The following is a 14,100-nucleotide window of genomic DNA, read 5'->3' as shown; positions in this document are numbered from 1 at the left end:
ATACACACGCACACACACGACACTTTTATGTTGCACTTTTTATTTGACATCAGAATGAGATAAAACTGGCTTGATAATGTGTAGAAAACAATAGAACAACTTTTCATTTAAACACACATTCGAGAAAAACACTGCCAGTTATTAATGACAAAGTTATGGCATATTAAATTATATACACATACATATATATATATATATATATATATATACATATACATATACATATACATATACATATACACGTGGTGGCCTGAAAGTCACTTTACCCCTTCCCAGTGAGGCATTGTTCTTGAACTCTTTTAATATACAGGATTTATTGTACAGTACTTACAATAATGAATTTGTCATTGTATCTGTATGTGCTCCATCATTCATGAGTCAGTGTTTCCACATTTCATAGCGGGCGAGGAGGCGAGGGCAGAGGGGAAGGGACAGAGGGAAGTGCAAGAAATTTATCAGGGGTAAAGTAACTTTCCGACTACCCTGTGTATATATATATATATATATATATATATATATATATATATATATATATATATATATATATATATATATATATATATATATATATATATATATATATATATATATATTCCTTTGTTTCACCCAGAACACACACACACACACCACTTTTCATTGCAGTTACACACAAGTGATGATGTGCATGTCTGTCACTGTCCAACAATGTGTTGGCACTCTCCACTATGTGCGCAATGTGCGATTGTATCTCGATTGGCAGCTCTGAATCACGAGACTAAGATAGTACACCATTGGAAACTTGTATTGTGAGAAACAATGAGCAGTAATCTGATTTGCAGTGTGAATGGAATTTACAAACCAAAGTGCACAGTTTTGGACAAAATTCCTGGACTGAAGAAATATGAACAGGTAGACAGAAAAAGCTTGAAGAATGCATACAAGGTGTGTGTGTGTGTGTGTGTGTGTGTGTGTGTGTGTGTGTGTGTGTGTGTGTGTGTGTGTGTGTGTGTGTGTGTAACAGCATCACAGAACATAGTCCCTGTGGATGAACTAATCCGTAGTGATTGAGGTAAACATGAGATGCCATTGTCCACGACCAACTCAACTTATAAGGATGTGCAAAAAGCAGTGGTTGGAAACTAGTACATCCCACTCCAGAACTTCCATAATTGATTGGGACCACTTCCTACCTTCTATTGTGACGGGATGACAAATGCCACTTCTTCTTCTTCTCCTATCATATGCAGCACAAGACTGTGGGCGAGCATTCTTTGGCTGAGGACACAACTGTACCACTGATGTAATGCCCTCTGTAGGTTAGGACAGGAATTTGTGAAGTGTGTCAGCAATGGCTCACAGACTCTAAGCAAAGGACACCATGGGATCTTTAACGTCAACAAACTAATACTGGCAGATGGAACACCCAATTTAATGTTCATCCGAGGGATGGCACACGCATCGATAAATCATCCAGCCAATGAAACACCAGGATGAAAGTTTATAGCTGGGTCGCGATTCAAACCCAGGCTGGACAGCCGAGGCGAGCGTACATACCTCTCAGATATCTTGCCAACCCCAATATGCCACGACAAGCTTCAATTAGAGACAAAGCAAGGTTCAGTAGTCTCGTGGCAAAAATCATGCTGATATTCTGGGATATGAAAGGTCCCCTTTTGATTTCATTCCAACAGCGTGACAGGTACCACCAATTATGAAACGAGATTCGTAGACGTAGTGCCGGTCTCGTGTCCCAGATTGTGCTTTGGCAACAGGCCAATTCAAGATCTCACACCACCCGCATGATAAGAGTCACAATCACCAAACGTTAAATGAGAGTTGGTCCCACACCTGGCGTACAGTCTGGAGCTTGCCCCATCTGATGACAACCTATTTGGGCCCCTGAAAGAGGTTGGGTGGTTTCCCTCCCATGCTTGAGGCCAGACTTTATTGGCTGACGATGGCTGAATTTGAGCAAAACACTCAAACACGTTGCAGATTTTTTGTTGCCTTTGTCTTCTTTCTCCGCTCGATGTCTTCAGGCATTGCAAATTTGGGGCGTAACCTTCAACCCACATCATTTATGGAAATATTCGTTCAGAATGTTCAACATCCATGCAAGTTTTTAAACAAACGTAATTTGAAAATCACTTTATTGAAAAAAAAAAAAAATGTGACACGAGAGAAATAATCACTCAGATGTGGCCTATTTTGCAGCACAAGCCTCTTTTAACAGTTGCACAACCTGACCAATTCCACTTCAGGTATGTGTTAGAAGTATATGTAGCTCTCAGACCTTGAAAAGCCCGAAGACTCTTTAGACCCCCCCCCCCCACCAAGACCGTTGAAGACCCCATAGACCCTTAATACCCTTGAATAATTTGGCAATTATCCCAAGACTATAAAAAACAAACAAACAAAAAAACCCAACAATTTTATATTCAAATCATTTTATAACTAGAAGGGCACTCGATGGAGCGCATAACTCTGCCATGTAATACCTGATCCACGAGAACATAATGGGTTCAATAAATTTTTGAAATATCATGCAAAACTGTACTATCGTTTTTGGACCGATCTCTCAATGATGAAAAATCACATTCAAAAATAAATAATTCTCGTATCCAGATCCAAATTCGGATCTTCTACCAAAATCTAATCAGTTCGTCCTCGTCACACACCCAACCTGTCCAAAAAATTTCATCCGGATCAGTGCACAACTTTTTGAGATATCCTGTACACAGACAGTTAGACAGAAATTGGTGTAAGTAACCTCCTTCACCTTCAGTAGCGGAGGTAATAATAATCATCAGCAAGATGCTTCATTTTTCTCTTTTAAATTTTTGATGTATCGTACTCTTTATAGAACATTCGTTCTGCTGAAGCAGTTTCTTGGTAAGGAATATACAAGGTGGTTTGCTATTGCCTTCCCAGCATTGTTTGTCTGTGCTCTATACTTTTTAAATGCCGCGCATCAAGCAACGAAGCAGCACACACCATTTTAAGTCTTTGGTATGACTCGGACGCGGTTTGAACCTGCGACTTTCCAGACTCAGAGCGACCACTCTAGCCATTACACCACATCCCTGTTTTTTTTTTAAATATAGCTGGGGTCATATTGCATGTACTAATGACAGAGAAAGCAAGATATTTACAAAATATTATCCAACAACAAAAAATATAAATAAAAGAAAGAAAGTTTATTTTAAAACTGCAAAAATTAGTCAAGGGCCAGAGAGGAGCAAAAAGAAACTTCACTAATTAAAAAAAGAAAGGCGGAGGGTCATCGTTATTAAAGAAATAAGCCACGAAGTCAATGCAGCATTGAAAACAAAGACTATAATAATCGCTGTATCGTAAAAGGAAAGCAAAATTGTGAAAAACAAGGTATTTATGGATTATTAACGAATTCCATGGTAGTTTGTACATAGGGTTTCAACGTTTGTTCATTTCATCGACAAAGTCCAAGGAGCTGTGTATTGTGGAGACAGCAACCAAAAGGGTTGAAAAGACAGACACAGATAGACACACCCTGGGGATGAGGGGCACTGCCATTTATCAACATCAGTGGGTTGGTTTCATCACAGCTGTTGGAAAGGAGGAAAAAAAAATCCATTATCAATAGATTTATCCTAAGACCGTCATGCAACTTCAAGATGAGGAATGGTAAGCACCAACGACACACAAAACATGATCCTTTCTGCACAATGATCTGATAAATAAACTGATTAGTGCCAACAAAAACACCAGTGCGCAAAAAAATAAAAAAATAAAAAATATATTGGAAACATGTCTCCATTTTATTCATTTTTTCCATTTCCCTCCTTTTATTTTCTTCGGAAACCTAAGAAACTCTTCTGTATCATCTGCATCTTCTCTTTGCTTCTTCTTTTTCCTTTTTTCATGAAAGTCTTTCATTTCCTGTTTAGAAAAGTAGAAAAACAAATGGTTAAAATATATATTTAAATATAAATAAATATAAACATATATATATATATATATATATATATATATATATATATATATATATATATATATATATATATATATATATATATATATATATATATATATATATATATATATATATACATATATATATACATACACACACACACACATACACACACACACACACACACACACACACACACACACACACACACACACACACACACACACACACACACACACACACGAGAGTGAGAGAGGAAAGAAAGAAAGATACGGTATTTGAAATGACATTGGGGGTATTTGAAATAAGATTGGGGCTGTTGGGATTGCACTTTTCTTTTCTTTTTTTTTTAAATAAAAATACACATCCAACCAAAAAAGTAATGATCTACCAGACCAATCTTTTCCCCTCATCAAATAACAAAAAAAGCAAGAGCAGATTCGGTCTCAGGCAACAATAACGATGGACCGACTTTCACCCGCTTCCCAGTGAGCTTCCTCAGACCAAGAGTTTTTTTTATGGTGCCGACCTGTGACCCACGGACTCGACACGACTTCCAACAAACGACACAGATCGATTCTGGAGGTATGGCACGTCAAGAGCCGAGAGGGTGGTCTAACTGGGAAGACCGTGGAATTACCCACACAATAAACACCTCTGATAAGAAAGGCAAAAACTGGATGGTGCAACAGCTGGACAAGGTGAACAAAATACAACGCTTGATCCCCAACACCACGTCCCCGCATGTACAAAACCCAACGGAAACTCTACCAATCACACAACCCACACATCACCATGTCAAACCCGAATGTGAATACAGCCATGCTCTTGCCCCAGAAAACACCAAAACAAGAAAGGAACACACACACACACACACACACACACACACACACACACACACACACACACACACACACACACACACACACACACACACACACACACACACACACACCAACTCACCCCAACTCACCCCAAACATACAACACCAGATCACGAGTAAATAATAAAAAGAGCAGAGCAGACCATCGATGATGCAATTGAAATTTGTTGCTTAAGGTTTGGCAAAATAAAAACACTTCTCATTTTACCTCTCACACCAGCACGTGACCGGAAACAAATTGTCGCCTCAGGAATAAAAGCGGACACGTGCTGAGGCTTGGAGTCTATTGGCCCGAGGAAGCTCACTGGGAAGTGGATGAAACGTCGCCTGAACACGGATCTGCTCTTGCTTGTTTATTACTAAATTAGCAGAGTAGATCAAGTTACTTTTTGGGTTGGATGTGCGTTTTTATTTAAAAAGAAATCAATTAAAAAATTTTTTTTTAAATCCCTGCAAACAAACGCATACACATTTATCAACCCACAAACAACCCATCACCCCACAATTTTAGTTTGCTTCAATCTTGCTCATTTTCCCCAACACAAGACAAGGCCAACTAACAACGATCCTCATACTGGTTGTCAAGTGTAATAAAGAAATCGTGTTGAGCGGTGGATCATTGCACAACCACCGAACACGGAAGCAATCGATGGACATACCCCGAGTGCAAATCGCTGAGCTTCAGAAACGCGTTCGACCAACATCATCACCTCATCCTCTCGAGTTGGAAACTCCGGTAATTTCTTACCGATCAACTGCTCGATGCGTTGGAACAACTCCACATCATACCTAGCAAAGGTGACGTCACAAAGGTCATCAAATCCGAAACCTTGATACAAACGGTTCAGCACAATGGGACACTGAGGGCACAAAGTACAACGAAAGTACAAAAACTCAAATCAATCCGAGCTTTTGTTAAACTTACAAAAAAGCCACCAAAGCGTGTGATGTTTAAATGACCCATCGATTCAAAGCTCTTTCATCAAGCCTAGACGATCACAGGTGTTTACAATATGATCTATGACTCAAATAGGGCAAACTTTAGGAAACAATGTTGTATTACACAGATAAAAAAGGCATTAATGGACAATTGACAGTTATGCAGGATTTGAACTATGGACCCAGCGTAACGAACTAACTGCTCAGATGGGAACACCAAACCACATTTGCAACTAAACAAGAGGTCGAGCCGTAATAACTGAGTCTTAAACAATGTCTTTCCTCATAATGAAAAGACTTTTTAACCGGAGGTTTGAATATTGCATTCACGATCGCCATTTGGTTTTCCTCGATGTTTGCCGTGTGCAGGTGCCACGAGAAAATATTTCGCCAATTTTGTAGATCATGGATGATTTGTGAAGTTAGTGGGGGAAGGATGGAATGTCATTAAAAATGATTATAAATCGATATATATATATAGGTGGCGAGGACGAAAAACTCACTGTGTGACAAATGTGACCGATTTCCCAGCACGACCCGCCCTCGCCGTCCGACCCACCCTGTGGATATAATCCTGGAAATAGGAGCAGATGGGACAGTGGGTTTGACAGCACGAGACATAAGATACATTGAAGAAACTCCAGGCTCTTGAATAGGTGTGGGATGAGCCAAGTTAAATGCCGACCGCCGGTGTCTCGTCCTGCTGTACTTGGTTCAAACGGATTTGAATATGTGGATATATAATTCTGCAGTGAAGAGGTGCAGTAAATAGGGGGTAGTTAAGAGGTGTCCACTTAAAGAGGAAAAAAAAAAACTAATAATAATAATAATAATAATAATAATTGGTACTCTCACCAACTGCATACATGTGGGACAAGGCTCCAGGATAGCCAAACGGTGATTGGCTGAATTTGAAATCATAAAGATCTAGTACCCTCACCAATGGAGTTTAAAAAAAAAAAGCTCTAGAAATGATAAGTGGCTGAGTTTCTTCAACCTATGGGAACTCTCAAGAAGATGACGGTATCCTCACACATTTTCTAGAACATCCAATTCTTCCATGAGATAGTGCAGATAAAAAAAAAAACTTGGATGGATTAAATAAGAACATTCCAGGAGATTACACAACCTCACTATGCAAAGCTGAATAGAAAGGGCAACTCTTCAGCAGCCTGTAGGTTACTTAATGTGTTGCATAGATGGAATATTTGAGATCAGCATTGTGTGATGTTTTCAAAGTGTGAAAATCTCAACAGTGTTCTCAAATCAGCTTGTACTTACAAAATTCAAGGAGTATAAAGAGGGGAGTCTTGCACATGTTACACGATTACATTACTATACTTGAAGAGGAACTGATGTTTCGGTCATGCGACATCGGTTAACTAATGTTGTTCTTCCTCCTTGCCACAAGATAAGAGTGGACTGTGCTTCGAATGTTGTACATGTTAAACACGCAAGATGGTTTTTTTTTTTTAACGTTTTTGGCTCCAACAACACAATAAACTCCAAATATACATCTGAATATATGAAGAACAAACGTACCTTGGAGTGGGTGGGAATGTCAAAGTTGATAACCACGTCCACGTGGGGAATGTCCAGTCCGCGACTGGCCACGTCTGTTGCCAGCAATATCGAACGCATCTTCCCTTTAAACTTGTTCAGCGATCCCAATCGTTTGTTCTAAAAACGCATGCACAAGAAAAAACAAAACAAACAAAAAAAAAAAACAACAAAAAAAAAAAACCAACAACGCTTTGCATGAAAGATTATAAAATAAGGTGAACTTTGGGTAACATCAACAACCAGGCTTAAATCATATTCAAAATAAAAACTCCTTTCCTTCAAGTTATATGATCCAACCCAAAAACCATACCGTACAGCACACCATTACCAATAAAATACACCGGAAAAACCAGCATAGTTTACCATTTCCAATTAACTATGAAACAAAACGAAAGCTCCTTTCGGTGCACTCACTGGGAATGGTGCTAGCAATTAAAGGTGGGCCAGAGTTACAGTAATTGGTGGATTTCCACTTTCTGCCCCTTAAAAACCGTCGATAAGGAAGGAGAATAAATTTCCAACCCATTCTTATGATTAATGGCGACAATTATTCCTACTAATTATTATTTAATGGTGACAATTATTCTTGTGGGGTTGGCTGGGTGAAGCTTGGACCAAGTCTTCAACAAACCGGCTGGTCAGGCTTAACGTTCGACTCAGGTTAGGGCAGGAATTTGTAATTGGTTTCGGGTGTGGCGATAGCTCACCTACTCTTTGCGAAGGATGCCGTGGGATCTTTAACGTCAACCAACTAATGCCAGCAGACGGGAAGCCCAGTTTAACGTCCATCCGAGGGACGGTACGCACACATTGATGAATCACCCTACCTATGGAACAGGGGGATGGGAGTCTATAGCTAGGCCAAGATTCAAACCCAGGCTAGACAGCTGATGGGCGAGTGTGCGTACCTCCACACCATCTTGCCAGCCAATAAAGTTTTCAAGCACAACTTTTAGTCATCCCTTTCACCAATTACTTTTTGCACATGCATCATCATCAAGTATTTCATCAATCAATGTCTAGCATTTACTATTTAACCAATCGATGTTGGCCCATTGGCCAAGTTATCAATACAGTGACAGCGCAATCCTCAAAAACAGTGTACGATTTACCTCCTCAGCGGTGGTCATGAGTGGGGGAATGAGGGTGGGGAGTGGGGAGGAACGGAGGGGTACCTGGTTCATCTGGCCGTGTAGGGGGATTGCCGCATAGCCAAGGTTTCTCAGCAAGAGCGCCATACGCTGAGTATTGTTACATGTACTGCAGAAGATGATGAACGAGTTTCCAGCAAGCTCGTTAATGATGTAAACGAGGTAACAATCCTGTACAGCACAAAAGAACACAAACCTATAATCTTTAACAGACGCATTCCATTTAAAACAAGACGGCATGCTTTACGACTCAAATACAAAATAATTTCAAAACTAAGCCCCAAATTTGCATTTAAGTACAACAGTCATTCTGAAATTTTCAAAACATGTGGGGAGGATAGAGAGGATAATAACACATGGAAAAGGAGAAACCCATCTTTAATACAAACATCATTCAAAACTTACGGAACCACAAGCACGTCCCAACAAACTCTTCCCAAAAGGCTAGTTTTTTTTACAAGTTTAACTGTTGTGAAATTATACTGCACGTGTGTCAGAGTTCAACGACTTATCAATGCAATGCTAGCAGTGCAATAAATGAGGCTTCATTAAACTTGGAGAGCTCAAAAGAGCTCTTGCCGGTCCGACGAAGGGTCATCACCTGAAACGTCATGTCCTCCTCACTTCCCACGGTGGTTAACAGACGTCAATCAACATCCTGTTGATTTCATCCATTGTTCTACCTATCCACTGATGCAGATCGATACCACAGGTTGGTTTTCAAATTCAATTTCCCCATTGCTGGGTCATCACTCGGTTGGGGTAAGAGGTCCTCTGATGACAGCTGGCAGGTGAATGTAATTTTCTCATTGCTAAGGAACAAACTGTTGGTTTAGCCACATTCTTTGTTTAATCACAATTATCATTTTCGTAAATTATTATTTTTTTTTAAAGCAAATCCGCACTCCAGATGTGATGCCTCAGCTATTGGAAGCTGTTGAAGTGCAACAAACCAATCATGCAACCAAACCTTTTGGACAACTGTGACATTGCCACGAGTGCTGACATTTGATGGTCAGAGTGCCACAGGGCTGCAACACGAGACCCTATTGTGTGGCATTGCACAACCTTCAGCAAAAATGGACAAACTGGCTTGGTACAACAGGGAAAATAAATAAGTAATACAGATGTACATGTGCATCAACAGAATGACCCCTACACCCACCCCCCAAAAATGAAGAAACAGCCATTCAAGGTGGGCTTCACGAACAACAAGCTGAGCCTCTGGCCCCTATTACTTTCACCTCACAGACAGGTCGGTGGTCACCTATCTGTTTGGACAGGCTGGGTGTGTGACAAGGAAGCATTCTACGACCTCCTTTCTTGTCTTGCCCCTTCTTCTTGGTGTGTGTGTCTGTGCGTGCTTGTCCACACATGCTCTGCTGCCCCAGGTTTCTTAAGAGTGCAGGTGTTCTGCCAGTAACCCCCTTCTCCCAAAATCCAGACTCACTGCTCACCTCCACTCCTTCGTTACCTTTTTTCTCCCCTCTCTCACCTATGGAACCAACTTCCTCAATCTCTTCAATCACATTCTCCCTTTCAGGGATTCAAGACAGCTGTTCACCTCCACCTCAGACCATCTACCTCCATTCACCATCACAAAGTCTACCTTTTTCCAAGTTTCCAGTTTTTCCTTCCACTTCTGTGATTGAGAGTTTGTGGCTATATCCATTTTGTTCACCCCCAAGTGTCCTACCCACGTCCGTTATTTTTCGAAGTCTCACTTTATTTTGCCTCGCAAACCTGCTGTTGGTGTGTACCCCCTCGTGGATGGAGGGTATGTTTTCACCGCTGTCTGTCTGTGAGCAGAATATCTCAAAAAGTTATAGACGGATTTGGATGAAACTTGGTGGAATGGTTGGGCATGTTCAACGGATGAAATGATTCAATTTTAGTGAAGATCTGGATCCAGAAAAGATAATTTTCTCAATTTTTCCAGTGATTCTTCAACATTGAGAGATGGGGCCAAAAACAATGTTGTGGACGGGTTACGATGAAACCAGGTGGATGAGTTGATAAGGTGATGAGAACAAGCAGATTAGATTTTGGTTAATGTCCGGATGCATCCAGTGCCTCAAGAAATTCCACACCCCCTTTCAAAATTTTCACCTTTTGTTGCCTTTTTGCCTGGGATTAAATTGCATTAAATTAGACTTTTTCCACCTTCATTTACACTTCGTAACCCACAACTTCTACAAATTTCAGAAAATTAATTAAAAATAAAAAACTAGAATATCTTGGTTGGATAAGTGTCCATCCCCTTATAATAGCAATTGTAAATTAGCTGACATGTAACCAATCATCTTCAAAATGACACACCAAGTTAATTGGCCTCCAACTGTGTTAAATTGTCGTGATTCTGATTATTTCAGAATAAAATCAGCTGTTTCTGGAGGTTTCCTCTGCTCAGGACTGTATTTCACAGCAAAGACTCAACCATGGGTCTTAAAGAGCTTTCATATGACTTCTGGGATAAAGTTGTGTGAAAGCACATCTGAGTGGATGGGTATAGAAATATTTCAAAGGCCTTGAATATCCTTTGGAGCACAGTCCAGACAATAAATAAGAAGTGGAAGGTGTATGGTAACACCAACACCGTGCCTCGATCAGGCTTTTCCTCCAAACTGGATCAGCAAGCAAGGAGACTGATCAGAGAGATCACGAAGAGGCCAATGGCAACTTTGAAAGAGCTACATGCCTCTTTGGCAAAGACTGGTCACTGTGTGCATGTGACAGCAATATAACAAGCACTTCACAAGTCTAGCCTGTATGGTAGTGTGGCAAGGAAGCCATTACTCAAAAGAGCCCACCTTGAGTCCTGTTTCAGATGTGCAAAAAAACCAAAAACACTCCAGAGATTCTGAAGCCATGTGGAAAAAAGTTTTGTGATCTGACGAAACTAAGATGGAACTTTTTAGTCTAAATGCAAAATGTTATGAAATGCAAAAGAGGCGCAAACCCAACACAGCACATCACCCAAAGAACACCATCCCTACTGTGAAGCATTGGTGGTGGCAGTATCATGATATGGGGACATTTCTCATCAGCAGGGACTAGGGCACTTACCAGGATAGAAGGGAAAATGGACGGAGGAAAATACAGAAAAAAATCCGAGAGGAAAACCTGCTGCCCTCTGCTAGAAAGGTGAAATTGGGACGGAAGTTCACCTTTCAGCATGACAACGACCTGAAGCACACAGCCAAAGCTACAATGGAGTGGCAAAAGGAACAAAAAGATAAATGTTTTTGAGTGGTCCAGTCAGAGCCCCGGACTAAATCAAATCGAAAATCTGTGGTATGACTTGAAGATTGCTGTCCATCAACACTCCTCATGCAACTTGACTGAGCTTGAACAGTTTTGTACAGAAAATGGGCAAATGTTGCCCAATCAAGGTGTGCAAAGTTGTTTGAGACCTATCCCAGACTCACAGTTGAAGTTGCTTTCAAAGGTGCTTCCACCACATATGAACTCAGGGTGGTGGACATTTATCTAACCAAGATATTCCAGTTTTGTATTTTTAATTAATTTTCTGAAATATGTAAAACTTGTTTTTCACTTGGAAGTTGCGGGTTATGGTGTGTCAATAAAAGGTGGGAAAATCCCGATTTAATGCAATTTAATTCCAGGCTACGAGGCAACAGAAGGTGAAAATTTTGAAAGGGGGTGTGGACCTAAAGATACTGTATCTGGCCTATCAGTGGGGTATAAAACGTAAGCTGTTCTGCCTGGCAGAGGTATGCACTCTCCAGAGTGCTGTCCTAGGTTTTGTTCTGTTACGTCATGATCCGTTCTATGTTCTAGCCCCTCCATGAACCTCCATGAACCTCGACAAAAACCTCAAATCTCCACAGCATGAATATTATATACAGACTGGAAAGTTGGCGTTAAAGCCAGTTTAGGTACATGCACAATTAATGGCATCAAACCATTACCCGTCACCACAAAAAAGAAAAATGTACTTTAACGGATGGTGGCATAGGTCAAACAGATGGCATATTTAGCAAACCATTGCTCCCTCACACTCATCATAGCATAATACACTTTGGCAAGAAACATCAGCAGGTTTAGTTGGTCATAATCAGATGACCTGTCACAATGCAATTTAACTTCTTTCCTCTGACACAAAATGTGAAAGGCCCCAAGAGTTCAACAATAGAGGACAGTCAGCTCCATGAGAAATGAGTTACCTGGTATTCTGAAAGCAGCCATTTCCACAGTTGGGTCAGCAATGCCAGAAACATTGGATATCATCGGTGAGGATTTCTTTTTCCATTAAACACAGTCCTGAAACTTTATTACTAGAACGCCATTTGCACTTTAATCCTATTACAATGATATTGTAAGTTCAACAAAAAGGATTTACTTTAGCTAAAAAAAATGCTATGTGGTATCTTTTATATGCACAAGATTTGCAAGTCTGTCATTAAAGTTCAAAACATATACATTGCAAATTCAGAGACGATACAACTTATCCAGTTTCTTTAAGCAAGTTAAAGATCCAGTTCAAACCTTGAACTTGGCAGGAACAAAGATGTAGGACTGCAGCAATTTCTCCACGGTCTGGTACTTGGTAGAGACGGCACATTTCACAGGATCCTTCAGGGCTGCTCTTTGTAACTTTTGCACCTTAGAACAAACAGCGAGGCACAAGGCACACAATGCGAGCACTTTCTTCGTGATCCTGGGATCCCTGGTGCATATCCCAAATATAGTGTTGATTTTGTTCATCATCTAATGACTTGTAATTCATATCGCATATGTATAAGCTCCACCTTGAGCTTTAGAGACATTGTTGAAAAAAGCAAGAATAACAAGTTTAAAACAAATAAATAAATAAAGACATAAAAATGTCATAGCCCCCGTTGTTTTAGTAATTTGGCTGTACGGAGTTAATGGCCACCAGTCTGACAGTCAGCCATCTTTGATCAGATCGCAAAATAAAGTGATGGGCACGTGTATGCCATCATGTACTGCGCTTGTGCCAAGTTTGAACAAAATCAGACCAGGCATGTCTGAGAAATTACCAGTCGGCCATCTTGGACCTGATCTCGAAAAAGAATGACGTGCTCATTTCTTACCATACGTAAGCCATCATTCATCGTCCGTCTGCCAAGTTTGAACAACATTGGTAAATGCACGTCTGAGAAATGGTTAAGGACGTGTTCAACATTGTTTTTTTTTTACAACTAAAATGGCCGCCAGTTGGCCATCTTGGATCTAATCTCAAAAAAGAATGACGTGCATATGTAAGCCATCATTCATTATCTGTGTGCCAAGTTTGAACATCAGTAAATGCTTGTCCAAGAAATGGTTGAGGACGTGTTCCACATCAGGTTTTTATCAACAAAAAAACAACTAAAATGGCTGCCAGTCAGCCATCTTGGACATGATCTCAAAAAATATAAAAAAATAAAAAAATAAAGTGCTTATTTAAGCCATCATTCATTATGAGTGACTCGTTTGAACAAGATCAGTAAATGCATCTCAGAAATGATGAGAAATGGTTGAGGACAAGTTCGACACTGGGGTTTTTTTTTATTTTCTTACAACTAAAATGGCCTCCAGTCAGCCATCATGTACACCATCATGCGTTGTCTTTGTGCCAAGTATGAATAAAATCGGTTCATACATGT

At 40.2% G+C, this 14,100-nt stretch overlaps 1 protein-coding gene across 1 annotated transcript in view; it reads right to left on the bottom strand.

Moving 5' to 3' along the window:
- Nucleotides 1-3,157: 3,157 nt before the first annotated feature.
- DDX47 (DEAD-box helicase 47) overlaps nt 3,158-14,100 on the bottom strand; it is an 83,932-nt gene continuing 72,989 nt past the window's right edge. The window contains exons 7-12 of the mRNA XM_085883103.1: nt 12,977-13,093; nt 8,492-8,638; nt 7,296-7,433; nt 6,257-6,327; nt 5,474-5,603; nt 3,158-3,897 (exon numbers count right to left, since the gene is read on the bottom strand). Coding sequence (XP_085739229.1) covers nt 3,781-3,897; nt 5,474-5,603; nt 6,257-6,327; nt 7,296-7,433; nt 8,492-8,638; nt 12,977-13,093 — 720 coding nt within the window. The 3' untranslated portion in view covers nt 3,158-3,780. The remainder of the gene's footprint in view (nt 3,898-5,473; nt 5,604-6,256; nt 6,328-7,295; nt 7,434-8,491; nt 8,639-12,976; nt 13,094-14,100) is intronic.

This window comes from Eptatretus burgeri, chromosome 1 (assembly GCF_056783735.1).
Source record: "Eptatretus burgeri isolate ZD-2024b chromosome 1, Ebu_testis_v1, whole genome shotgun sequence".
Taxonomy (NCBI): domain Eukaryota; kingdom Metazoa; phylum Chordata; class Myxini; order Myxiniformes; family Myxinidae; genus Eptatretus; species Eptatretus burgeri.
The sequence above is the reverse complement of the archived record's forward strand: the minus strand, read 5'-3'. Positions and strand labels throughout refer to the sequence as shown.